Here is a 27,394-nt window from a genome sequence, read left to right as displayed (position 1 = left end):
GAGAGGAAAAAAAAAAAAGGGGGGGGGAGTTCGTGGGACGGAGCGGGAGGGGGATTTAAAGGAGCCATGTCCCCGGCGCGACAGCCTCGGCTGCTGCCGCTGCTGTTGCTGCTGGAGAGGCCGGAGCCGGGCGGGGGACCGAAGAGGAAGGGACGGCAGCAGTTCTGCCAGAGCGAAGCGAACCAGCCGACCCAGCCCTGAGCTCCCGGGGGGGGGCGCGGGGTGACAGAGGCGGCGGCGGCCCCCGCCACAGGCTGGTGAGTGTGGCCCGGGAGGCAGAGCGGAACCGGGAAGAAGGACCTGGCCGGAGGGGATGGAGCCAGGAGGGAGCCAGGAGGCGGTGCTTCGTGGGCGGGCGGGGGGGGGGAAACAAGTGACAGGGAGGCGAGTGTGCCCGTAAAAGCAGTCCCGCTGTCAGGGAGGTGAGTGGCAGGTAGGCCACGGGCGGGCTGGCGGGTCCGGCTCCTTTTTAAGCAGGGGCGCGCGGAGAGGGTGGACGGCTCCTGCAGCTGCGTTCACACGGGGCAAATGACAGGTCCCGTGGAGGCTGGTCGGGGACAGCAGAGGAGCTGGAAGAGTCAAGGAGGAGGCTGGGAGGTCACTTCAGACAGGACAGGTGCGGGGAAAGGGTGAGAGTGGCCCTGCAGGGACTCAGCGGTTCATGAGTGTTGGACACCTGAATTGTAGCCCTTGGCGGTAAGATTTGAATGATGGTGATGAAAGGTGTGAGCGGGTGTCTGTTTGTCTGTCTGTCTGTCTGTTCTTCATTGAGGGAGTAAATTCACATTCCTCTTGGATGGGAGAGCATAACACCATCCGGGTGGGTGAAGTAAATTGTCCAGGAGAGGGGATTATTTCTATGGTGATTTACTCCTTGGCAAAGTTCTCGCAAAATTTGTTAGTTGTTGCATCTGAAAGGGATAAGCCTCAACTGGCTCAAAACAATTGGACTGCTTCTCTGTTCTGGATAATGGACATGGCTCGTGGCTGATAATAGGCACGGCCTGTGTAAAATGTATTTTTCTTAAGATTGCAGTCTTGTGTCCAATTAGGTGGCAGGACTCGGTTGAACTCAATGGGAACTGCTTCTTAGTAAAAATGTGTAGAATTATTCTTTTAAGGTTCCTATCACTGAGACTGGCTGCTCATTTGGCATGTGTTTTTTTTTTGATCAAGCAGTTTACTAGGGTCTTACCTGTATAGCTAACCTGTGAAACAATTACAACAGGCACACAGGCACACAGTACCTAGGCACACAGTCTTAAACCTACGTATTTGGAAGAAAATACATTTGAAAACATAGGGATATACTGAATCCTCAGGAATATATTCTTTATTATGGATTCTTTGATTCTATAACCTGTGAGAAATATTTCCTGTTAAAAATTCTTACATAAAATTCACATTATCCAAATCCTGCAGCATATGTCATAGTTTGAGACCTGAGTTTTCTGAGTGAGGCTAGTGCTATCCAGTAGGAAGTATCTAATAGGATGCTGAAAGGACACAGAGCAAGTCATATCAAAAATGTGATGAAATGAATCTCAACTCATCAGTGAGGATAAATGCAATGTTTAAATTGTTGACAACTGAAATTGTAAACTAATCATTATTTTGAGGAAGAAAAAGAGAATATTATTAAATATTCTAGGCACCAATGATATTAGGAATAGATTTATAAAAAGGCCATGTTTATCTTTGATAATCCCTTTTCTATTTCCTTCACTTAGAGGTTCTTCCAAATATTGATCTGTAATTGTCTTGCCAGTTCACAAAATTTTAATGGAATTTAAATAAAACTGCCTTCCAGTGAAAATCCTAACCATTTACCTCTTCCTTCTTATTTTGAATACATGCAAACACACATACACAAGAACACATACATTGTAATAAAGAGATAAATGGAATAAGGATATTGGTAATAGCAAGAGCTATCCAAAAGGATGCATCTTTAGCTACATATAACAAGCAGTTTTATAGTTTTGCTTCAAAGAACTATTTTACTGAGTTTCGCTGCTGTCTCCTGGATATTAGGAAAAGTTACAAAATGCAGAATTCAAAGGAGACACTTACCATGTTAGAGTACATTAGGTATATTGAGAGTCTGTTCTTAGATATTTCAATGATACAGTAACTTCAAATGTTGTTGTTGTTGGTTGCGAAGTCGTGTCCGAACCATCGCGACCCCATGGACAACGTTCCTCCAGGCCTTTCTGCCTCTATCATCTTCTGGAGTCCATTTAGGCTACTGCTTCAACTTCAAATACATTGTAGCAAAAATAATAAAGAAGCTTGTAATTCTTTAAAAACTTATTAGCATGTTCTATCAGGTAGAGTCAACATTACATCAGCTGTACATGTATATTTTTGCTCATTTAAACATTTTATACATCAATTGTGTCTATAGAATGATTATCCAGTAGATTCAACAGACACAGACCTTCCCTAATCCTGTAGTCTTAATGCCCATCATAGCATTTTATGGATCATCATATAAATAAAGATTTGTTATAATATTCTCAAATGAACTATGGTGCTGGAGAAGACTCCTGCGAGTCCCTTGGACTGCAAGGCGATCAAACCGGTCAGTCCTAGAGGAGATCAATCCCGACTGCTCTTTAGAAGGCCAGATCCTGAAGCTAAAATACTTTGGGCACCTAATGAGAAGGAAAGACTCACTGGAGAAGAGCCTAATGCTGGGAAAGATAGAGGGCAAGAGAAGAAGGGGATGACAGAGAATGAGGTGGCTGGATGGAGTCACTGAAGCAGTAGGCATGAGCTTAAATGGACTCCAGAAGATGGTAGAGGACAGGAAGGCCTGGAGGAACGTTGTCCATAGGGTCGCGATGGGTTGGACACGACTTTGCAGCTAACAACAAAATAATATTCTCAATAGTATTATGTGAAGATGGGCTTTGGAGATTCTTGCCCTTCTATTAACTATAGCTTTAAATTGAATGTGAGTTTCAAATTGTATCAATAAAATACAGTTTAACAAACTACCAGATTTTATTGCTGTATCTGCAACAAGCAAAGAAAATTACAAAGACTAAAAAATTCTTATATTCATGGAAGAAGCTTTGGCTTTAGATTAGACCCTCGAGGGAAGGGTTTCTCCCATGCCTCAATATCCTTGGATTTTAAAAGCATTTTGGGTCCTCTGTGAGATAGTTCAGTGATCACAAATGACCGCCTGGTAACTGAAGAGTAGGTTTTCTCTGTTATATAACAGTTAAGGAATTATTTCCCAAATATGCTTTCTTGTAATTATGTTATTTCTGCTGCAGTGGTTTTACTCTGTCATAATTGTTGGGTTGAGTATACTGTATTGTGCTTTTACATGTTGTAAACTATTTTTTATACTGAGGATAAAAATCAGGATTTAGTCAGAACACAGGCGTTTTCCCATTCACACATATCAATTGCGACTTACCTTAAATAAATTTCAGATTATATGGCTGTTGAAAAAACTGATACCCTTGTTGGCTCCTAGTAGTATTTGGTTATGTTTGTCATTTTACTGAATTCTTCATCATAAGATACTATTGAATTAAGTCTATTAACTAATAATTGAAAATTGATTAAGTATATGTTTGTATATATCTCCCAGGAATTAACCAAAAGAGAAAGTCTGTTTACAACACATTAACAAGAGCTATTTGATATAGCAATTAAGGCATTAAACTAAAATCGGTGACATCCTGAGTTCTAGTCTTGTCTTAGTCATGAAGGTGACTTGAGCTTCCTGTCTTAGCTCTAGGAAGAAGGCAAGGGTAAACCACTTCCAAATTCCTTGCCAAGAAAACTGTAGAGGCTAGTGCAGGCAGTCATCAAGACTCTGAATAACTCAAAAGCACAAACAACAATGACAAAAGAATAATGTTTTATTACACATAAGACACTTGTTTTCAGCTTATTTTTTTCAGGTAGGTGTTGATTAAATGTGTATTTGTTATTTCCAAATCTTTAGTTGCAGCTAAAACAATGAATTCATTTTTTTAAATTAAGGAGCTATTAATACATTTTGAATTCTTCCATTACATTCACCTTTATAATTATATTTCTTATGATTAAAATCGTTGTCTAATTTTCAAACACAATGCTTCTTCATCTGTTGATTGATAATAGGTATATTACTGCACATACATTCAAAAATAATAAATATGTGGGAATGTTTCTATACCCATACAGGCAATACATATCCTAAATGGTATTGATGAAAGTAGCAAGAAAAGCATGGTCATTCTAAATTTCTCCTTCTGGATATCATTGCCAATCAGGAGAGCAGAGATAGAGGCTTCTGAAAAGTTATGACCTGTATTTGCTAATAATCAGTTTCCTTCTTCACTCATAGCAGGGAAAATATTTGCTAAAAACATGTATTGGCAATTCTTTTCCTTCTCTTTGTTATCTTTGTCATTTCTTTCTTTGCCTTCTATATAGTTGAAATTCAGATTGCAAAGATTCTAAAGAACTGAGACCTAGCGTGACTGTGCTATTACTTTTTAAAATAAAAATAGCATTTTATGCATGTCAAAATCTTGCACAAATTTTTCTCTTTCATTTACAAAATTCTGATATATCAACAAATACATACTGTAAAGTAACATATGACAATCTCTTAAGAGGAAGTTATATCTGTATAACTTTGTTATAAGTTCTGGAAGCAGAAGTACAATTTTTTTCCTCATCACTCCAATTTTACGTATACTTCTCTAAGAGTAAATATAATGACAACTTCAAAATAAACATGCATAAGTTTTGATTTATTTAAACGGCAGTGATTACATTACTATTCCAGTATTTTGTGTGGATTATTTTGAAAAATGTCCAAGTAAGGATATTCAAACTATGATATTTTTAATTGTTTTCACACTATATTAATACACAGTGTGATTTGTTTGGGTTTCGCTTAGTGTGTTGTGTGAATCCAGCGATTGTAGTTTATTGAAGAAAGCATGACAATGTTTAAACCCAGCCTTAGTATATGGACTGCTGTTGGTTTAGTAAATCATGGTAATAATGCCGTTTGGTTTTTGTTGTGTTTTTATTTCATGAAAAGCAAGTGGTGGTGCTTCTGGTTTACATTTTTGCATTTGCCATTTGCAAGGGTATGGTGGAATAACAAATTGCAGTGCTTTGCTGTTTTTTAACAGTTGTACCTGAGATAAATTAATTACTCAGAACTCACCAGAATGACTTATATCATGAGTAAGTGTGCCTTTCTTGTGAAAGATGCATGGCAAGGGAATCCTGCATGTATCAACTTCCCACATTCAGTATGCTATATGAATTAAAGATCAGAAATTAGTGGCCTGTCTTATTTAGTTCTTTGACACAAAGGCTCCAGTTGAAGAATGTTGAAGGTAGGTTAGGGCAATATGTTAAAAACTAAATTATAATTCACCATTGTTCTGCTGATTACTGCCTTTCTTGATAGCATCTTTGCAAACTCAAACATTTATAAGGTCAATTTATGTACTCGCCACAGCAAGGCAGATTGTGAGGAGGCATGTTGTAGAGACTGTTGACCTTTGGGTGGAGGTCAATGTGTCATTCAAGAACAATTTATATAAAAGGAAGATATAACAAATATGACATCCTGAAGAAACTGTTTGTGAAGTGGTTGTCTTCTGTTTTTACCACATGCCATGTATGCATATTTAGACAGCCACAGCCTCATTTAATTTCACTTATGAATATCTATCTCCTCCTAGTGGTAACTGTATTTGTTGTTTTTCCACTGGCATTGGTTCTGGGATGAAATAACCATATTTTCTTGATTCCAAATGAATTGTCTGAATCTTACTGTTTAAGGGAACAATCTGATTCCAGTAGAACCATATGCTATTGTTTGAAGATGTGACAATAGGTATTACCAATTTCTCAGTTAGTATATTGTTTAAAATGTTATTCATGAAGAACTATGAAGTACAGCAGTTTTATCCAAATCCCATGTACTCACTAAGGTACTTCCTTACATGTTGTGCAGTGTTTGTAATGTTTTTAATACAGCTATGTTTATATGAATAACTATTGTTTTTGCACTTTTTTGCTTCTTGTGAGATGGGCAGTTTTATAAATTTGATAAATAGCAATTTGGTCATCCAAATGTGATAAATGTCCTATAAAACATAGTTTACCCAAACTGTGGCTTGGTCACAGCTTATATGACCATCCACAGTAATTTGCCTTTTATCTGCTTCAAGCTAACCATAACTTAATGTTTATGGGTTTGTAAAGTGGTCTATGATTTTAATTAATTTGCCTTTTTTCCATTTTACCCCGCAAGATGAGGTTAATACTTCATATATAATTCAAAGCAAAAAATAGATATTATAAAATGAGAGGGAAAAAATTATAGATCCTATGTACAATTATTTTAAAAGTATAATCTCAGTGGCTAGAATTCTGGGTTTAGTTCTCTTGCTGTGGATGTCCCATTAATGAACTTCTTGGGTTAATAAAAGAGCAGAAACATTTTTCTGTTTGGTCTATAACATCTTGAGTACAACAACATATAGGGAATAGCTGACCTGGAAATGATACTTAAGAAAAATATGTTGAATGATAGATTACAAATAGAATATGATTCAGCAAAATTATATAGTTGAAAAAAAGGTAAGTGTGTTTTAATTTATATCCAGTTGGAGGCCAGTTCTGCTTTCCAACCAGTTAAATTAGGATCAGACGTATTGCAACTAAGTATGCTTGAATGTCAAAGGGATAGCCTAAACTTTAATTCATCCTATTCTTTCAGTGAGAAGGTAAGGAGAGCCAACAAAGGGGAGATAAATAGAGCCTGGGAGAGGAAATTGGATGGTTGACTCAATGAGGAAGAATCAGCCTTACAGAGTGGAAGAGAAAAAGATGTATGCCTATATTTGTGTGATTAAGGAATAGAATGCATGATTATTTGTATGATAGATGAAGAGAATATACATGTGTAATATCTTGGAGACAGAAAAACAGTGACTAGGTTTACACACTTACCAAATGATAATGTGGCTGGGAGGGGACTGGCTTAGAACTGAGTAAGTCCTTGTTGTCTGTTCATGGCTTAGTTATGTGAACATAGCCAATTGTCATTTATATAGGAACTCATAAAAGATAAAGAAACTTGGATGTGAATCAGGTCTGTCTCACTTTCTCCTTTTATTTATTTATTGTTGAACATCATTGTGAAAGAATGATTATATTTGCACTATATGGTTTGCTGATTTTTGCATTTGAAAGGAAGTAATTTCAAAATTAAATCTATTTGGGAAAATTATTTTTAGAAAAAAATTCAGAGGTGATTTAACAAAATTAGCTAGCCTTTTTGAGAACTGATACAAGAAACATGGAATTAAAACAGTGTGCTTGCATTCTAATTACACCTGCTTTCCTTTCTAAAAATGAATATTTTGTTCCAATACTAAATATTAGCCACAATTCATGCCAGACATTTTATGAAAGCACCCAGCCATATCATCTTCAAAACTGCAATGGGCTCACAGGCCAAAAAGGTTGAAGGCACATCTAAGACATGGAATTCCAAGTTAAATATAGATATGGATTTTTTATAAAAAAGTTACTTAAATATAATCTCAACCAGTTTTATCTTACTTTGAAAGAAGAGTTTATACAGAAAGAAATTATGTCACATGGGCAGTTAGTTTATTTGGGCAGAGATAATAGAAATCATAGCAAAATTACATGAACCTCTTATAGTCAGGATGATTGGTCAAGGTGTCTCCTGCCAAATAGAGTTTGGCAGATGGTTACTGGAATGCTGACCTGCTGAGTAGAGAATGCCATTCCTAGAAAATCTTGACTGATAGTTATTTTATGGTCCCTTTGGAGTTAGATAGTAAACCTGATTATCTGAGACTGTTTAAAAAGTTTTTTTTAAGATTGAGTTAAGTAATATTTAATATTATTTATTGTTGTGGCACTGTTTTTTTCTGATTTATTTTGTAGTAAGTTCTGTATATAAAAGAAGAGTAAAGAGTTAATTCCCTTGATGTATTAATTGGTTTGGAATTAATAGACAAATAGAGCAAAATGTTAAAATATGTATAATATATGATTTGAGAATTGTCAGTTTGATATGACTTGCGCCGTAATATACCTTCATCTGTGTAATTGAATAAACTCAATATAATCCTAGGTGTAGGTAGTTACCGGAGAAAATTGTGTTTTCCTTTTAGGAAATGCATTTTATTGAATTGTACATAGATTGCAATTCTATATTTAATCGTATATAACACAGCTGAATTGAATACTGACTGTATCTGTAATACAGATTGGTCATATGTTTTAAGAGCTTCCTGTTTGAGTGTGATATGCGTGCTAGTGCTTTTTTCTATTTCCCTTCCCATGCATACATAGATATAGACAACTGTCTTTGTTCATTCATGTCATGTAAGCTTCATATTATACTTTTATTTCAGAACGTGACTTGATGAATTATTCCACAATAGATAACATGCAGCTGAGACATACTTTTCATTAATATGTTTCTTTAAATACTGTTCTATGCACTATATAGAATTTATGTTACCTATGTGCCACAAATCAAGTTGAAAGCACACTAATACTGTAGAACTCTAACAGTCAAGACTGCAAAATATGTATGCCATATCTTATGCAGTAAATATTAAAGTGGCTTTATTCAAGTCTGCTCTGTATAGGGCAGTATAGCTTGATGCTTGAAGTCAAGTGTGATGCTTGAAATCTCAGACTTCCTTGGTTTACTTCAGCCATATATAAATATCCTCCTGTGATACCTACAGTATGTTACAGATTGGCATCTATGAGTTAAGCTGTCTTACAGACAAGACAAGGCTCTAAATAAAACATGTTTGAGTTGGTGTATATTATTCAAATTTGTTGAACAAAATTCTTTTGTTCTACTCCAGCAATGACCTCTACCCCTAGATAAAAGACATTTGTTCTAAATCACGTAATGAATATTTGTAATAGGTACATTAAATTTCAATCAGCATATTTGAAAAGGGACTTGTGTGAAATTCATCCTTCTAAATTATTCTAAACATGAGACATTATGATACCTTTTTTATTATAGGTTGTCTGGCAGTAATTGTTGCAAATCCACCAAAGCCTTGATGTTTGGTTTATGAAATTGACACAGCGGAATCCACAAGGAATGGAGAAATCGGTTTCCACTGCTTTATCAAAACAGGAGAAAGAGCATGAGGATGATCAAGAAAAAGCTGTGCCAATGACCCTTGTGTCAAACAAAGAGGATCTTATTGCTCTTGAGTGTCCCCAAGGTGAAGCGAGAATTCCTGCTTTTTTTAAAGATGCAAAAACATCTCTTGAGCATACAGCTTTGTTGAGGGCATCAAAGGAAGGGGGGATTGATCTGAAAGAGGCTGTCCCAAATTCTTCAGAGAAACTAGAAGCAATGAATAGAGAGGGGAAAGTGACTGAGATGTGTAGTCATAAAGAGGGTACCAATTTGTTATCCCTGTTCATTCATCAAGATTCAGATGCTGCTTTGGAAGACTCTGAAGTCACAGGTAAGTCTGGTGCTACATAATGGCAGGCTCCATAGGGCTTTTATTTCTTGCTCCATAGAGAGCCACCCTGAAATGAAAATGAAAGAATTATCTAACAAGAACAAAATCACAGAAAGATCTCAATGTTATTCTTATGCTGTGGATAATTAGATTAAGGCTGGAAATATGTAACGTGGCTGTCATATGTTTATTTAAGATATACAGGAACAGGATAAAAATATATATCCTAGTATTAGGGGCACAACTGGACCGTGGAAACCTTCAACTTTTTTAAATTAGGAAGCAAGAGCATTTTTTCTTAATGATTTCTGCACGTGGGGTTGAATAAACTTTCAAGTTTGGACAACCCTTTCTCTTTGTACCCTGTCTGGGAATTTAAAATACAGTTTATGGTACCACTGATGTGGGTGGGATATAATATTTTGGACTCTTTTTCATAAAGGTGAATTAAGGAGCAGAACTGAAGCCTTAAATCTCACAAAAGGCTTGTAGGAAGGAAGTCCACAAAAATGCTTGTGTGCTGTATCTTGTAGATGGGGGGCTAGTCTTGGAGTGTTTTTAGTTAGCAGTCCTACTGTCCAGGCATCTCATAAGTTCCTCTTTAGCTTATGTACATTGTGTTGATGTAGAAGGTTAAATAAGCGGTGGGAAAACATATTAAGGTTACAGATTTTTTTTAAAAAAAATCAGTTGAGGTAATTGCAGAATAAAAGCCTTGTTTGGACATGTCTCTTGGCTTCATCAAATTGGTAGAACACTGCATATGTTTTGTCTCCTAACAAATGTCTACAGTGAAGCAAGGAAATGTACCCTTAATCAAAACTATTTGAGGTTAGAAGATGTTTAGGAGGTGTAGAAATCCAATACAGGTAGTCCTTGACTTACGACCACAATTAAGCCCAAACTTTCTTTTCCTAAGTGAAACATTTGTTAAGTGAGTTTTGCCCCACTTTACAACCTTGCTTGCTACAGTTAAGTTGAATCATGTGCAGTTGTTAAGTTAGTAACGTGGTTAAGTGTATCTGACTTCCCCATTATCTTTGGTTGTCAGGAGGTTGCAAAAGGGGTTTGCATAATTCTGGAACACAGGAACTGTCATAACTACGAGTCAGTTGCCAAGCATCTGGATTTTGATCATGTGACCATGAGGATGCTGTAATGGTCATCAGTGTGAAAAATGGTGATAAATCATTTTTTTCAGTGCCATTGCAACTTTGAACAGTCACTAAATGAATTGTAAGTTGAGGACTACCTGTAATTATTTATTATAGAAATAATTATTATTACTGTGATAATAAATACAATATCAAATCTCTTCTGCCCATTGGAGAGTTGTGGTCTTTGAATTTCAGTTGTGGTACGCGATTTCCTTGGAACTCTATAAAATTTCTTTTTCTGTGTGTTCCATCAAGCTGAGTTATTTTATTGTAAAAAAATATCCCTTTTTCATGGTCAGTGTAGTTTTTTTGTAACAGACAAAAACAGTTTTTCCCATAGTAATCCATTCTTATGGCAAATATTGTGTGGAATGTATCAGAATTTTTGATTTTGGATGTTAAAAACTGGTTGCAGTATTATTAACCCTGATCTCTATTATATTTTTATATCTGCTATGATTATTGCTTCTTTGATACTTAATTATGGACTGAGCATCCATCCATGGATATTTTTATTTACATATAAGAAAAGTGAATGCCTGCTCAAATGTTTTCCAAATGACATGTCAGAAATAGCTGAATTTAAAAAATTACATAAATGTCTTTCTGCTAGCCTGTTTTTTTCTTTTTCTTGCCAATTTTGTTAGCTCCTGCTGGTCATGAAGAAACAAAGAGAAATATACAGAGCACTAAAAAACATGCTTCCTAAGAAGCTGTGAAATTTCATTAGGCCTCACTCACACATTTTCAAGTTTACCTTTCACAGCCAGAATGACTAAAAGCCATTCTTTTTTTAGCTAAAAGTTGATATTTGCAGTTCAGTATGTGGTGCACCTGGAAATTGGATCAGAAATCACATATTTTATTTTGGTTTATTATGTCTTTAATGAACATTCTTTTTTCAGCAATATATAACAGTTTATCTCTGACATAGGAAATTGTGTAGGAAACTGCCATAGGTTTTTTTTTTGTCAGAGGTAACTATTGCAAAGGTACTTCTTTCAGAATCCTGACCAATGAACCTGAGATGGCACGATAAAATTCCCACCTAAACTAATCGGACAAGATGAAAATTACAGTTGTAGGATACATGTGACAAACTGGCATTTTGAGGACTTAGAAATTGGCCAATTGCCCATTTCTGGCCAATTGCTTAGCCAGAAGAACAAGTGTGAAATTTATTTATTTAATAGGTTGAGGTGTTGTCTTGCTTGTCTAGGGGCGCCTATCCAGGCTGAGAGTTTTGGGAAGGAAACTTTCACTGGAAGGATAAATCAACATAAAACATCTTATTATCAAGAGTGGTGTTTTCAGTGAGCAAGTTTCTATGATTGTTTTCAGATGATTTCTACAGGTAATCCTCATTTACCAGCAGCCTCCTTCAGTGACCTTTTGAAGTTATGCCAGTACTGTCCCTGAGTCATGTGATTGGCGTTACTGTCAGAACATAATGTCCCGTTGCATTTCTTCCCCTCTCCTGATTTTAGAGCAGAGAGATTGAATAGGAAAGCAATACAAGAAAGTAAGGAAATACATAGTGGAGAATACACATTGAAAGCAATGTGCTGGTGTTTGCAGCTACACAAACAGCCCAGTTTATTCCCCATTGTATGCCTTTTTATTCTCCAATCTCTTCCTTCTGTGAGGATGCCAGCAGGAGGTGACGGGGGGGGGGGAGAAAAAACAAAGCAATTACGATAGGTAATTTCTTCTATGCTTGATTTCTTTCCCCTCCCCCCAGTGAAAAGTTTATACAGGAAAGGACTACAAGAGAGTAATAAGCAGGCATAGTGGGGAATACAGCAGGCTTTTGGCGTAATGCACTTGAAGCTGCCAGTGCCAGTATTGCTTTCACTATGTATTCCCATTGAGAGCTTGCTTGTTCTCTTGTAATCCCTTCCTCTCAAATGAATGTAAATACAAATATTGATTCCTTCTTGTTAATTATCCCAGTCCTGGGGTTACTATTCCAAAGGAAGGGAGGGAGGTTAGGAAGTAGGCAAAAGTCAAAGGTGTGAACTGATTACTCTTGTCAGTTTTGAGCCAGAAAGCACAGTTGCAGTCATATGACTGCCCGCTTACTGTAACAGTTGCTTTGCTTAGTGACAGAGTTGCTAGTCTCAACTGTGGTCGCTAAACATGGACTATATTTGCTTAGTAGAACTGCTGACCATACTCTGGAAGTCGATGCCATGTTTTTGGAACGAGGGAAGAAATTGACGTATCCTTGTGTGCATGAAAAGATGGATTGGTTACACTTTGGCTGCTATAGCTTTGATGAATGAACTATTTTCTACAACGGTTTCTAAACTTCTGGAGACCATGACCTTGTACTTGTATCTCTTAAGATTTTTTTAAATAGCTTATTAAAATACATTTATATAATTTTGTAACTATATGGATACAAAGATAACATTTTGTTAAATTTATGTGTCTCATTTTAAAATAAACTAAATGTAGTGCAAGACGGCTAATCCTGTCTTGCATTAACAGAATTCTTAAGGCTGCTAAAAAAACAATGGGCCTCTGTCCCAGTGTAGCTTTTTTGGCCTACGGTGTGTTTGTAATCCTGTTTCTGCTGGTAAAACTGAAGACAAGAAATGTTCTTTTTCAATGTTCATTTTCTGAGAGAGGGAGATAGAGAACAATACTTGAGGTTTGATTTCAATTATTATAAATTTTGCATTGTACTGTAATTTGAGTTACCTGCTGCACCATGTCAAAAGTGTGAAGATCCAAATATCAGCCTGTATTGCAACAGAAACATATACTTAGCCATTGGTTGATCGTTGCTGCTACTTTATGTGTTTTGGATACTTGATCTTTACAGTGGATTCAACTTCAGATTATGAATAGTTGATAATTTGCTTTTAATAAGCAGTGTTGACATTTCTTTCTGCCTGACAGAGTCAAAATACTATTTTTGTAGCCACTGACTTCTACTTTGTAAATCTCTAGATCAGGGGTCCCCAACTCCTGGGCCACGGACCGGTAATGGTCCGTGGCCTGTTAGAAATAAAGCCTCACAGCTGGAGGAGAATGGCAGTGGGCAAGCGAAGCTTCATCTGTTCTTGCAGCCATTCCCCAGTGCTAGCATCACCACCTCAGATCATCAGGCATTAGATTCCTGAGGGAGGAGCACAAACCTTAGTGTACATTGTGTGTGAGAGGGATCTAAGTTGCATTGTCCTCTTCTCCAGTGGAAAAATTGCCTTCCACAAAACTGGTCCCTGGTGTCAAAACTGGTGTCAAATAGGTTGGGGATTGCTGCTCTAGATGTTTATAAATAGAAAAATCCCTGGAGCTGATCTCAATTCTTGATGACTACATCCATGGAGTTTTCCTGGTAGCACTGGAAGTGTAGTTTGCCATTGCCTTCTTCTTGAATGTTTTTTCCCCACTTTGTATACTTAGACAATTACCTGATACCTTGCCTAATTGCACTTATATAGAAGTAAAAAATAATGAATTAAGTAAAAGATGTTTCAAAATACCATTAGATTATGGCTTTTGATTTAATGTAAGTGATTTTGATTAAATCCTTATATCTTTAAACCCAAGAAGAAATTTGTGTTTCAGTAGGAGACAAGATACCAGAGCCTAGGGGTGAAGTGAAAACGGGAAGCAGCTTAGAAGCCCTAGGTCAGACATGTCAAACACAAGGCCCGGGGCCCGGATCCGGCCCACGAAGTGGTTTCATGTGGCCCACGAAGCCATCCTGGAAACAGTGAGGGAATGGCCCCCACTGCCTTGGCCCTGGCCCAGAGACCCTCCTTCTGCCAGAGACCCTCAGATCTGTCCCACTCCTGCCCAGGCCCCCATAGGCACCCTTGATGTGAACGATGTAGAGCTGGCCACGCCCACCCAGTAGGCCATACACACTCTAGCCACGCCCACCCAGTAGGCCACGCCCACCCTGGCCATACCCACCCGGCCCCTTGAGGGCAACCGTAATGCTGATGCGGCCCTCAATGAAATTGAGTTTGACATCCCTGCACTAGGTAATCACAAGAGAACTAAGTCTAACCCTCTTAAGTCTATTGATCCTTATCTAATTCTAAGCAGGTGCTAACCATTAGTTGAGAAGATTCCTGTGGATAGACCTTTAGCAACAAATCAGATGAATTGATTATTCTCATGTGGACCTGGTCATTCATGCCTGACGGATTTAGTAAATGTAATTCTATAGATGTAAAATACATGAACCAACATTTTGGGCTGTACTCATAGTTTTTATAAAAAATATGTTTAGTTAGAAATATTGGCGTTGTGGATATTACAATACACATTAGTAACAATTTTGTAAATATTTCTTTAGGAAATAATTTTTAAGATGTAAATCATTCTAGAATAACTGCTTGTGTTGGTGATAGAACGCAAAAGTTAAAATGGTCTCATAAATATCTAAAAATTCTAGCTATTGAAGCCAGTTTTTTAGAATATATTATTCCTAAATCTATTTTTTATCCTTCTTTTCTTACTTAATAGACACCTATTCAGTCCCTAATATCTTTAATGAAAAGAGCAGGACAAGGATTTTATAAATTATAACTAATGCAATCATACTCAATACGTATTTTTAACAGCAAAGTACCTTTCCAAAATAAAAGTTGTACAGTTCAGAAATTCAAACTATGTTATGTCAGCTAATATAAAAAGTAATTGATTAAAGAATGAGAAATTAATAACATCTCTATCATTGGAATGAGATCAGTTACCACATATATATCTCAGACATTTGAAAATATCGATTTTTTTACTCTTATAAAAATCTTTTTCAGAATCTCTGTAAAAAATTATTTTGGCATATGTAAAATCAAAGATCTGCCATGTTCTACATCTGTTACCCTCATCAACTACATCCAGCGTGGTCTGTGGCAAGTGATTATGAAAATTGAAACCCAGAGCATCTTAATAATACTGTTGCCTATCTTTGACCTAGACCAGGGGTAGGCAACCTTCGCTCTTTTATGACTCATGGACTTCAACTCCCAGAATTCCTGAGTCAGCATAGCTGACTATCCCTGACCTAGACCCTCCGTAGTTGTTTTTCTTTTCCCTTACATAGCCTTCCTCTTAGCAGAATAATTCATTCTTCAGTCCTTGATCTATGTAAGGAAACTGTGCCATATTGGAAACACTGGAACCATTCTGTCTCTCAAGACAAATTGCAGATTTCCTGCCAATTTTTTGTGGGCTGAGGTCTATTTTTTGGAATATATATGTGCTATTTTACTCAAAAAGTTGAGGCAAATTAACTTCAGTTTAATTTACACTTAAAATGAATCTAATTAGTTAACACAACTAATTTATTTTTCCATTTGGTAACATTAAAGTTTAGTATTTGGCAATATGTTTTATAGATATACTGTGGAATATACCAAAGCTTTTCTGCAATAGGCAACAACTGCAAAGATATAACATGGAGACCAATTCATTTTTAATTAATATTTAATTCCTTAAACTAAAATGGAAGTCTGCAAGGTACATGAGATATTTTCCAAATCAAATACAGTGCTAAATTGTTGAATAAGAACCCAAGGGATGTGTCTGAGAAGAGTGATCCTTTTTATAGAAATACTTACATTATTAATATTTCAATTACTTTCAGGTGCTGCATAGCAACAATAACACCCAACTTGATACAGTAGGTGTGAGAATTACTTGTGGCACTGATAGGAAAGACCAATCAAAAGAGGAAAAGATGTGGACTGCTTGTCCTCCCCAAAAAAGGCAGGCTTCCAGACTTATACAAAGAAAAATTGGGAGAAAATGGGCAAGAGATTTTTCCACCCAAATTCCCTAACTATGGGTATCTGTGAAAGTCTATATACATGGAAGGGGGGGGGGAGAAGGAATTATTCAGCCAGTAAGAGAGGATTTTTAGAAGATTGTTCAGTCCTGAGAAAGAGGGCTTTTGAGAAAGAAACTCAAAAGATCCTCTTTCCTGATTTTGTTTAGTATAAAATGAACTAGAGAAAAAGCAATAGGTTTTCAAGATTCTGTTCTTCTGCCTTGCAACAATGAAGAACATTCCTGGAATCTTTATTGCATCTGTTACTTGACATTGCCTACCTCAGAGAACTGGCAATATCTTATTTGAAAGTAATTTCTTTACTAGAAATCTTGGGTTACCATGGTGTTTTTTTTTACCATCTTTTAAGTAAATACAGCACGATAAATAAATTGTCACATAGATTCTTGTTGTTTGAGTTAACATTTTCCAATATAGACTGCAAAGACAGATGTCTGACATTAGGATAGAAGGTCTCAGATAAAGCCTTAAATTATCTAAATATGTATATTGATATATATTAACTTAAGTCAGGCTAATTACTAGACAAAAAAAATCCAAATAACACTGACAGAACTCCAGGCTCACTGTTCATTTTGAGCTCTTTATGCTTTTGTTCCACCACACATGTGAATATTACTGGAGTGGATTGTAAATAGTACATAATCTCAATAATACAGAAGATGACCTGTAAATGCCAATGTAAACCTGCTTTTACAAAACCTGTTCTTAGTGCTTGCAAGCAAAGGCCTTGGTGGCTTAGCTGATGGAGCAGGAGGTATTCAGGAGAGTTCGCTAAAGTGAGAAAAATGATCTTATAATGTGTGTCCTGCTGACCAAAGAATTCTCTTGCTTTTATCCTGATATCACACTGAGGGTAATTCAGTTCACCCAGCATCTCGTAAGGCTCTTGACAGGCAGCACACAAGGATCTCTTTCATAATATGCTGCTCTTTCTTCCTAACAGCTGTCTCTCTTAGCTCCCTTCTCTGAGGTAATCATGTTATTGAATTTGTGATATTTAAATTTTAAGTTTGACAATGGATGTTTTTTGACTATGAGCAGCAGGAATGAGGAACTTTGAATGCTAAAAACCATCATATCTTCAGTCAATATTATTGAGCTATGAGCTGTTCAGGAAGACGTCCTCTAGATTTTGAATTGAAAGCAAATACCACCTAGCATCTTGCTATCCCTTCCAATGTATTTTTGAAAAACTGTGGGATATGCATTTCAAGAGATTCGTGCTATGAGGAGATGTTGATAATAAGGTGGATTAAAATACACCTGGTTAGGAGAAGATGATATCATGGTCAATGAGTGGCAGGTAAATTTGACATTTCCAACATTGCTATCCTAATAATTAATCTGTGTTGATAGTGATAGTTACAGTATACATACAAAAGGAAATGTTCAATAAAAAATATATGAAAATTATGTAATGGAATTCATTAGTACCAAAAAAAAAGTCTTCCAGGTTGTCACAAAATACCTTGGGTACAAACCAATTGGAAAAGCAGGAAGATCCCAACATGATAAAAGTAAAGAGTCAGATTAAAAAAACCTGAAAGGATTTAGCTGATAAATAATATTAAATGGAAAAAATGGCTAAACAACGAAAGCAACACATTAAGACCAGTATCACATATAGCTGGGAATTCCTTTTCGAAATTACGGCAATATGAAATGATACAAAATGATTCTCACTACTATAAAGAGAAAATTGAGCACAATTTTAAATTTATTTAATCTACAACCAAAAAGCAAAAATAATTGTTTGGAATAATATTTAAAAAAAAGCAGAGTAACAACTCATAGAAATGCAAATCTGTACGAAAGAGATAATAACATAGCTTTCATAGCTTTAAGTAAACCAAGACTGTGATAGTCTGGGAAAGCAGAAACCTTGAATAAGCAGACATGGAATAGCAGACACATCAGTTGGAATCTTAGGCCAATGAAGTGTTGCTTATTGTCATAGTACATTATTTAGAATAATATATGCTACAGTAATGATAATCCATTGATCTCATTATGTTTTACAGCAGGGCTTTTCAACCAGTGGTACGGGTACCACCTGTGGTACATTGGCACCTGGCAGGTGGTACGCGACCATCCTAGAAAAGTGGTAATGGGGGAGGGGAATGAGCTGAACCGGTGGCAGCACCACACAAGCCTGAGCGAGAGATGGCTGGAGCTGCAGGGCTGTCAGGGCTCAGCGGAAGGGCCAGGATCAGTGCCAGGCTCCAGCTGGAGCTCGGTGCTGATCCTGGCGCTTCTGCTGAGCCCAAAAGAAGTACCGATCAGCTAGAATGTTGCAGCATCTCCAGGGTCTTGTGATTTACATTAGATGCTTGGCAACTGATTCATATTTATGACGGTCACAGTGTCCCAGGGTCATGTGAAGTGACCAAAACCTGCTGCAACCACCCAGCAGATGGGGGGGAATAAAAACCAACCGCCACCCCACCCCACCCCCGCTGCCAATCCTCAACAGAAATGCTCACAACAATGAAAACCTCGGATGGGAGGAAGAGTGCCGCTGGGTGGGCAGGCAGGTGTCTTGCTCGGCTGTGCCTTGGGGGGCACTTTTTTCAGTGCCATTGTAACCTCAAACAGTCACTAAGCGAACTGTTGTAAGTCGAGGACTACTGTACTTCACTTTTTTTCCTTTTTTTTTGGTCATCAAGTTTTTGACACTTTGCTAGGCGACTGGTGGTACTCAGATGTTGCCATATCCTAAAAGTGGTACAATGGGTGAAAAGGTTGAAAAGCCCTGTTTTACAGTATTCTGTTAATAGAAACTGTAAATTTTAAAAGTATTTTGTATATTCAGTGAAAATGTAATTGTTTAGAAGTAAAGGCTCTTTAAAATTAAACTTAGTTCTTGGCAATTTTATGAATATATTCATGAGGTTTCCTTCAACTTTCAACTTTTCAGTCATCGCTGATTATTTATGTAATTTCTTATACAGATAGTCTTTGACTTGCAATAGTTCACTTAGTGACTGTTCAAAGTTACAGTGGCACTGAATAATAATAATTTCTCATAGTTACAATCTTTGCAGCATCCCCATGATCAAAGTCAATGGGGAAGCCAGATTCACTTAACAACTGGATTACTAACTTATCAACTGCAGTGATTCACTTAACAACTGTGGTAAGAAAGGTTGTAAAATGGGGCAGAACTCAAATGAATCAACGACAGAAATTTTGGGCTCAGTTCTGGTCATAAGTTGAGGACTATCCATATTACATGTTATCCAAAAACCAGGTGTCCTCCCTCAAATAGCAATCTTGTGAATAATCTACAGGACAAATCTGTTCCTTCACTGATTGTTAGTGCTTCTTTCAATAATTAGTGTCTGTCAGAATGTTAATATCTAAAGACGTGTCTAACCATGCACAAATATTCCTTGGCAATATCCTTTTTCTGCCAGTTTAACTCCAGCCCATGAGTAGCAGCATCAATAGCATTTAAACTTATGGTGCTTTACAGCACTCTCTAAGCCAGAGCTTTTCAACTGGTGGTACGCATACCATTGGTGGTACACAAGCACATGGCTGCTGGTACGCGAGCCCTTGGAGTGGGGGAGGGAACCAATTAAAATGGAGCCACACAGACCTGGAGGAGATCAGTTGGAGCTGCCTAAATCCCCAGGATCTGTGGCGACATACTATTGGACTGGAGCTTTCAGTGCACCCGGAAGAGAAAAGGAGGAGGGCGGAGACAAGAAGAGGTATAAAAGGGGCAGACCAGCCCGGCCTGTTTTCTGTGGAGCAGTGAGCGAGGAAGGGTGAGTGAACAAGTGTTGTGTCTTGGGGGGAAGGGTTAGCAAGTGAATGGCCTGTGCCCAGCTCGCTTGCTGTAGCCTGCTGATCCTGGGACTTCACTTAGCAAGCAGCATGTTTTCCGCAAGCAAGTGAGCTGGTCAGGAGCGTGGGATTGGCATGTGTAAGTACAGCTGAGCTGCGCTCAGAAACGCCGATCCCATGCTCTTGCCTAGCTCACTTCTTGGTTTCCGCTTTCTTTCCGCAAGCAAGTGAGCTGGGCAGGAGCGCGGGATCAGTGTGTGCTCAGAAATGCCGATTTCGCTCTCCTGCGCATTTCGCTTGCCAGGAGCCAGGGTCCAAAGGGCTTGTGAGCAGGTGAGAAAGATAGAGTTGACCAGGGGGAGAAGAGAGAGAAAGTGCGACGTGCTCTGAGAAGGTGAAATGCCGCCACGTCTCCTGCCTGCTGTGCATGGGGCGAGCCTGGCGCAATAGATACAGGGCTGTAATTTGCCTGAAAGTCACTGGAAGGGTTTGGCTGGGGGGCGGAGGAGGCGGCACAGAAGGAAAGGACCGGGGCTCTGGCAGGTCTTGGGCTGGTGTTGCGCTTTGTGGGTGAGGGCAGGAGCGAAGGACAATGAGAGGGAGGGAGGGACAATGGAAGGGAGGGAGGGAAGGAGGAAGGGACAAAGAAGGAGGGAAGGAAGAAAGGAAGTAAAGGACAATGGGAGAGAAGGAGGGCACCCACCCCAGTCCCACTCCCCTCCACCAGAGACCCATGGATTTCCCCCCACAGGCACCCTGAAACCTGAGGGAAGGAGGGAAGGACAATGAGAGGGAGGGAGGGAGGAAGGGACAAGGAAGGAAGGAAGGAAGGAAGGAAGGGACAATGGGAGAGAGGGAGGGAAGGAGGGCTCCCACCCCAGTCCCACCCCCCTCCACCAGAGACCCACAGATTTCCCCCCCCCCAGGCACCCTGCAACCTGAGTGATGAGCTGGCCACGCCAACTCCAGCCATTGACTTCGCTTGCCAAAAAGTTGCAAAAGGTGATCACATGACCCTGGGACACTGTGACCATCATAAGTATGAATCAGTTGCCAAGTGTCCGAATGTAAATCACATGACCCTGGGGATGCTGCAACAATCATAAGTTTGAAAAATGGTCGTAAGTCACTTTTTTTCAGTGCCGTTGTAACTTCGAACAGTCACTAAGCAAATTGTTGTAAGTCGAGGACTACCTGTACTTTATCATTTTTTCTCCTTTTTTTTTGGTCAAGTTTTTGACACGTTGCTGGGCGACTGGTGGTACTCTGATATTGCCTTATCCTAAAAGTGGTACAATGGGTGAAAAGGTTGAAAAGCCCTGCTCTAAGCAGTTTACAGGATCAGCATATTGCCACCAACAATCTGGGTCCTCATTTTGATTATCTGGACCCGTACCAATCGGGCTTCAGGCCTGGACACAGCACGGAGACGGCATTGGTCGCGCTGGTGAATGATCTCTGGAGGGCTAGGGACAGGGGTTGCTCCTCTGTCCTGGTCCTATTAGACCTCTCAGCGGCTTTCGATACCATCGACCATGGTATCCTGCTGCGGCGTCTCAGGGGGCTGGGAGTGGGAGGCACCGTTTTACGGTGGTTCTCCTCCTACCTCCGGGGCCGCTCGCAGTCGGTGTTGACAGGAGGGCAGAGATCCGCCCCGAGGTCTCTCATTTGTGGAGTCCCTCAGGGGTCGGTTCTCTCGCCCCTCCTGTTCAACATCTACATGAAGCCGCTGGGCGAGATCATTCGTGGTTTTGGGGTGGGGTATCACCAGTACGCTGATGATACCCAACTTTTTCTTTCCACCCCGAACCAACCCAGTGATGCCCTCTCCGTGATGTCCCGGTGCCTGGAGGCGGTTCAGGTCTGGATGGGGAGAAACAGGCTTCGTCTCAATCCCGCCAAGACTGAGTGGCTGTGCATATCGGCGTCTCGGGTTAACCAAGTTATTCCACCTCTAACGATGGGGGGTGAGGTGTTACCCCCCGTTGATAGGGCTCGCAACTTGGGCGTCCTCCTGGATTCACGGCTCAATTTTGAAGATCACATAGGAGCCGTGACCAGGGGGGCTTTTGCACAGGTTCGCCTGGTGCGCCAGTTGCGCCCCTATCTGGACCGAGACGCCCTACGCACAGTCACTCATGCGCTTGTGACCTCCCGTCTGGACTACTGCAACGCTCTCTACATGGGGCTGCCCTTGAAGACCACTCGGAGGCTTCAACTGGTGCAGAATGCGGCCGCGCGAGTTGTAATGGGGGTTTCCCGATACTCCCATGTAACACCTCTACTCCGCGAGCTGCATTGGCTTCCGGTTGCCCTCCGGGTGAAATTCAAGGTGCTGGTTATCACCTATAAAGCCCTACATGGCCTGGGTCCGGGTTATTTGAGGGAACACCTGCTGCCGGCATCAAATGCCCTTCGCCCAGTGCGCTCCCACAGGGAGGGTCTGCTCAGGGTTCCGCCGGTGAGAGATTGCCGGCGGGTGACACCCAGGGATAGGGCCTTCTCGGTGGGAGCGCCTGCCCTCTGGAACCAGCTGCCGGTAGAGCTGAGGACTGCTCCTGACCTCCGATCATTCCGCCGGGGCCTGAAGACCTGGCTCTTTGAGCTCTCGGGCCCAGGCTGAGGAGAAAATTTTAACTGGGGTTTTAATCTACAGGGTGAATTTAATGCTTTTTTAATTGGTTTTAACTTTTGTATGTTTCGATTTTAATTCCCTGTAAACCGCCCTGAGTCCTCAGGGAAAGGGCGGTATACAAATGCAAATATTAAATTAAATTAAATTAAATTTACTGACCTCAGAAGGATGGAAGGCTGAGTCAACCTTGAGCCGGTGCAGATTGAACTCCTGGCTGTGGGCAGAGTCAGCCTGCAATACTGCATTCTAACTACTGAGTTACTACGGCTCCTTAAACTAGGCACTAAAATTCCTTCGGTCTTTGCCTGGTAAAATAGGGTTTCCTCCTTAAACTGACATCATCCAAGGGCAGCTGGTGTGAAAAAAATTGTTATACTTTATCACCCATAAAGGAGGTGAGCTCAGGTCAGCAGTAAATGGTCAGGTCCGAGTGGTGCTTACTAGCAGTTTTAAATTGATGTGGGCACACTTCCTCCACTCCAGTTCCAGGCTGCCTCGTCTGTTGCTCTTCTGCAGTTGTCTCCCTCAAGAGCTTTACTTGTTTTTCAACCAAAGCATGGAGGAATGTGAACGTTGTTACCTATGCAAAGAGAAAAAAGGAAGAGGACAGAAATTAAGAGTAAAAGTGCTCGTTGTGATTCAACTAACTTCATCATACCAATCAAAATATATTATTTTTTACACTATTTAACTTATGACAGAAACGAGAAGAGACACAACCTGCATATCAAAACCTGCCCATTCTTGTTTTGACTAATGGATGCAGGATGGTAAAGCTGAAGGAACTGAATGGTCTGTTTGCTTGTCATGTGCTGCATGCACAAAAATCAGAGCCATATCATTAAATTGGAACAGAGGCAGATGAGGGATCAGTTTTGAGGAGAGCAAAATTTATACAGTAAGCAAGGATTTGTGCTAATTAAAGGATGGGAGGATAGCATTTACTTCAGCAGCAGAGAAGACCACTGTTGAATGGTGAAATTTCTAAAGGACTATAACATAGTCTGCTCACTATTTTCTCACTGATGTTACAGAATTTTTGAATGAATTTAGCACAGGGGTATATTCTGTCTTCAAATTTTGCACTTAGTTTGGCAAAATGTAATGTTATAGCTGATAGCTTGTTTTCTCTAAAGCTGGTGGATTTCATTTTATTTTTATTATTTTTTATTTTTCATCTTGCCTTCATTATTTTTAAAAATAATGCTAGCAATGAAAATATCTTAATACTCCTTCCTCCTTTTACTTTGCTCACAATAACAACCTTTGAGGTAAGTTGGGCTGAGGTGACTGACCCAAAGTCACCTAGCTGGTTTTCATGCCTAAGGTGAGACTAGAACTCATAGGTCTCCTGGTTTCTAGCCAGTTCCTTAATCACTAGACCAGGGGTAGAGGCAACCTTGGCTCTTTTATGACTCATGGACTTCAACTCCCAGAATTCCTGAGCCAGCTTGGCTGGCTCAGGAATTCTGGGAGTTGAAGTCCACAGATCATAAAAGAGCTATGGTTGCCTACCCCTGCACTAGACCAAAATGGCTCTCATGACAGAATAATCAATACCAAATGAAATTTGTGTTTTCATTAAAAACTTTATTTACCAACATTTCTAAAATTCTGTTTTCACTTTGTCATTATGAGGTACTGAGTGTAGATTAATGAGGAAAAAAATGAATTTCAACAACTGTAGAATCAGGCTGCAGCATAACAAAATTGACAAAAGTGAAGGGGGTCTGAATACTTTCTGAATGCACTGTAAATGCAAAGATTGGTCACAAACTTATTTTTTCATCACCGTCATAACTGAACAGTTGCTGTACAAGGCAGTAGCTAAACAAGGACTACTTGTAGCTAGAGCACCTCCAAGGTTTTTAAAATTTTGCTGGCAAGTTGGTAGCTCCTAAGACCTGACACTTGAGGCCCTGAACCTAATCTGTGAATGCAAGATGTCTCCTATGTATGGGCTGTATGGGCATAAAAATACTGCTAAATAGATAAATATACAGAGCTACAGAAACAACAATATTATTTTGATGCCATAAATAGTATCTACTTCATTTTGAATTTTTTTCTATAGCACATAGTTTACTGTAAATGCAACATTAGCTGACCCCTGACATTTTCACTTTAAACATCAGTATGCAAAATACTGTTATTTGCACCATTCTGATGCGTATACTATTTGTTATAAGCCTTCTATGATGGGCTTTTAATTAAAATTGATCTTGATAAAACAATCTTGCCAGAAATAAGAGTTTTATCAGCATTTCGCCTTTGTTCTATATGGAAAATGTATAGCTTAAAATAGCTTTAAAAAAGATGTAGGAGGTTTCCAGTTTGTGTAGCAGAGTAGCAAAAAACAACAACACCCTTTCCTATTAGCAATAACATATAGACTTAGCAATAGTACTTAAACTTATTGTATACCGCTTCACAGCCCTCTCTAAGTGGTTGACAGAGTCAGCCTATTGCCACCAACAATGTGGGTCCTCCTACCAACCTCGGAAGGATAGATGGCTGAGTCAACTTTGACTGGTGAGACGTGAACTGCCGGCAGCTAGCAATCAGCAGAAGCAGCCTGCATTCTTACCACTGCACCATCACTGCTCACTAATAGCTTGCCTGCTGAATACCTTCCCTTTTATCCTATTTCTCAGAGTGATACTTCTTAAGACCTTTGCATACAAGGACTCTAAGCCAGGTAAAAACCAGCACCAAACTTTTGTTTGTATTAAGAACCTAAATCAGTATATTTCTGTCTTGGTTGTGGTTTATATGAACTACAACTCAAAAGTTTTTAGCTTTGCATTTTGATAATGTTGCTACTGTTTTGGATGTTATAAGAAGTCTCATTTGGAGGAACCTCTGCCTTACATTGTTGGCTCCCATGCTTCAGGTCTTTCAAGGGGAAAGGTGGCTTGCTAACTTTACAGCTTCCCTTTATGGGAAATGCAGAGAGATGAAACAGGATTTTTCCCCTCTCCTTGTTGTCATGATTTGAGGTATCCAGATCTGAAGACAAAGGGAAAATATTTATCAGGAAAATAGCCTGGAGGGAGGAGAAACTTCTAACCATTGATCAGATTCCTTCTCTGTTGCAGGGATGGTATTTTATATGCAATTCTAAATTAGTCTGGTTTAAATTTATAAACTAACTATTCTCATTCAGTGATTTCCAAGGGAAACTATCTGACCAGCATTTCTACCTGATGAAAGTACATGGGGAGGATCACAGTTTGCTTTTAGTTTTTATGGTGTTGTGTCCCTATGCCTGTTTCCTATCTACAAAAATTTGGTTGCCAGGAAAAAATATTTTGTTCACCCTGACCTCCTAATTGAATGTTGATGTCTACTTTGTGGAAGTTTTTATTTTTTAAAGTGATCTTAGATCTTTAAATGATATAAGTAGTCCTCCATTTACAAACACAGCTAGGCCCAGGATCTTAAGTCATTGAGCAAAGTGGTTAAGCAAAATGGCATGTGACTGCTTCAGTCAAAAACTACAAGCCCAGCATTTCCAGTGGTGGTTGTTGAGTGATTGTGAGGGTCATTAAACAGAGCGTTGCCAGGGAGATGGCGTGGATCTCCCATTACATCTGGAAGGCCCAGGCCTTCTCCCCATCCCAGCGGGGAGAATGATTGTAGGAACAATGGTATTTGCTAGTGTCTTTACCAGATTTGAGATTCGTTCCTCTAGCATACAGGAAGATTTCCCCTCCCTGTACAGAGGAGAGGGGAAATCCTTCAACATGCTGAGGGAATGGACCTCATACCCAACATCCCTTCCACTTGCAAATTTCCATGCCAGTTTCCCTATTGACTTTCTGGAGAAGCTGATAGAAAAAACTGCAAATGGTGATCGCATAATCACAAGCAAGATTGGTAAGGGGGCATAAATGCGAACAAACAAGAATTCCACTTGAAATCTCCTTGGTGAACAACTGTATTTGTTTATAGCTTTTTCTGATTGTTTCCTTTACTTAAAGGATTTTTCCCATTCCCATTCCAATATTAGCATCTTTTCCTAATATTTATTTATTTCCTAATATTTATTTTCTTTTTTCTTTTTACTGTAATGCCTACTTTATGATTTAAAATTGTTTCCAATAAAATTAAACCTGTTGGAATAAAGAGTATATTGACAGAACCAGCCTTTAAAAAAAAAAGAATGCCTGCAAAGTTGATGGAAGGTAGAAAGACAAAATGCTAAATGATTGTATTCTCTTTTCTTAAAACACAAAACAGAAAATACATTGTTATAGCTAATAAAATGGTGCTGTAGATTCCCTTAAACAAGTTTACATTAAATATCTAGCAGATGATAGATTAGGTTAAATTGTACATGTCAGGAATAATTTTGTATGCTTTACCAGCTTTTACCAGGAATATGCTTTACCCAGGATTTAACCATTCATCCCTTATTACCATGCAGACGTTTGTTCCCCTCTATAATTAATAACAGGTTTGT

The 27,394-nt window shown here is 39.1% G+C and overlaps 1 protein-coding gene across 1 annotated transcript in view; it reads left to right on the top strand.

Moving 5' to 3' along the window:
- Positions 1 to 385: 385 nt before the first annotated feature.
- WIZ (WIZ zinc finger) overlaps positions 386 to 27,394 on the top strand; it is a 71,664-nt gene continuing 44,655 nt past the window's right edge. The window contains exons 1-2 of the mRNA XM_083355391.1: positions 386 to 433; positions 9,071 to 9,278. Of these exons, the coding sequence (XP_083211517.1) occupies positions 9,122 to 9,278 (157 nt within the window). The 5' untranslated portion in view covers positions 386 to 433; positions 9,071 to 9,121. The remainder of the gene's footprint in view (positions 434 to 9,070; positions 9,279 to 27,394) is intronic.

This window comes from Vipera ursinii (assembly GCF_947247035.1).
Source record: "Vipera ursinii genome assembly, chromosome: 2".
In the NCBI taxonomy this organism is placed as follows: Eukaryota; Metazoa; Chordata; class Lepidosauria; order Squamata; family Viperidae; genus Vipera; species Vipera ursinii.
Note: the sequence above shows the minus strand (reverse complement) of the source record. Positions and strands in the feature narration are given on the sequence as shown.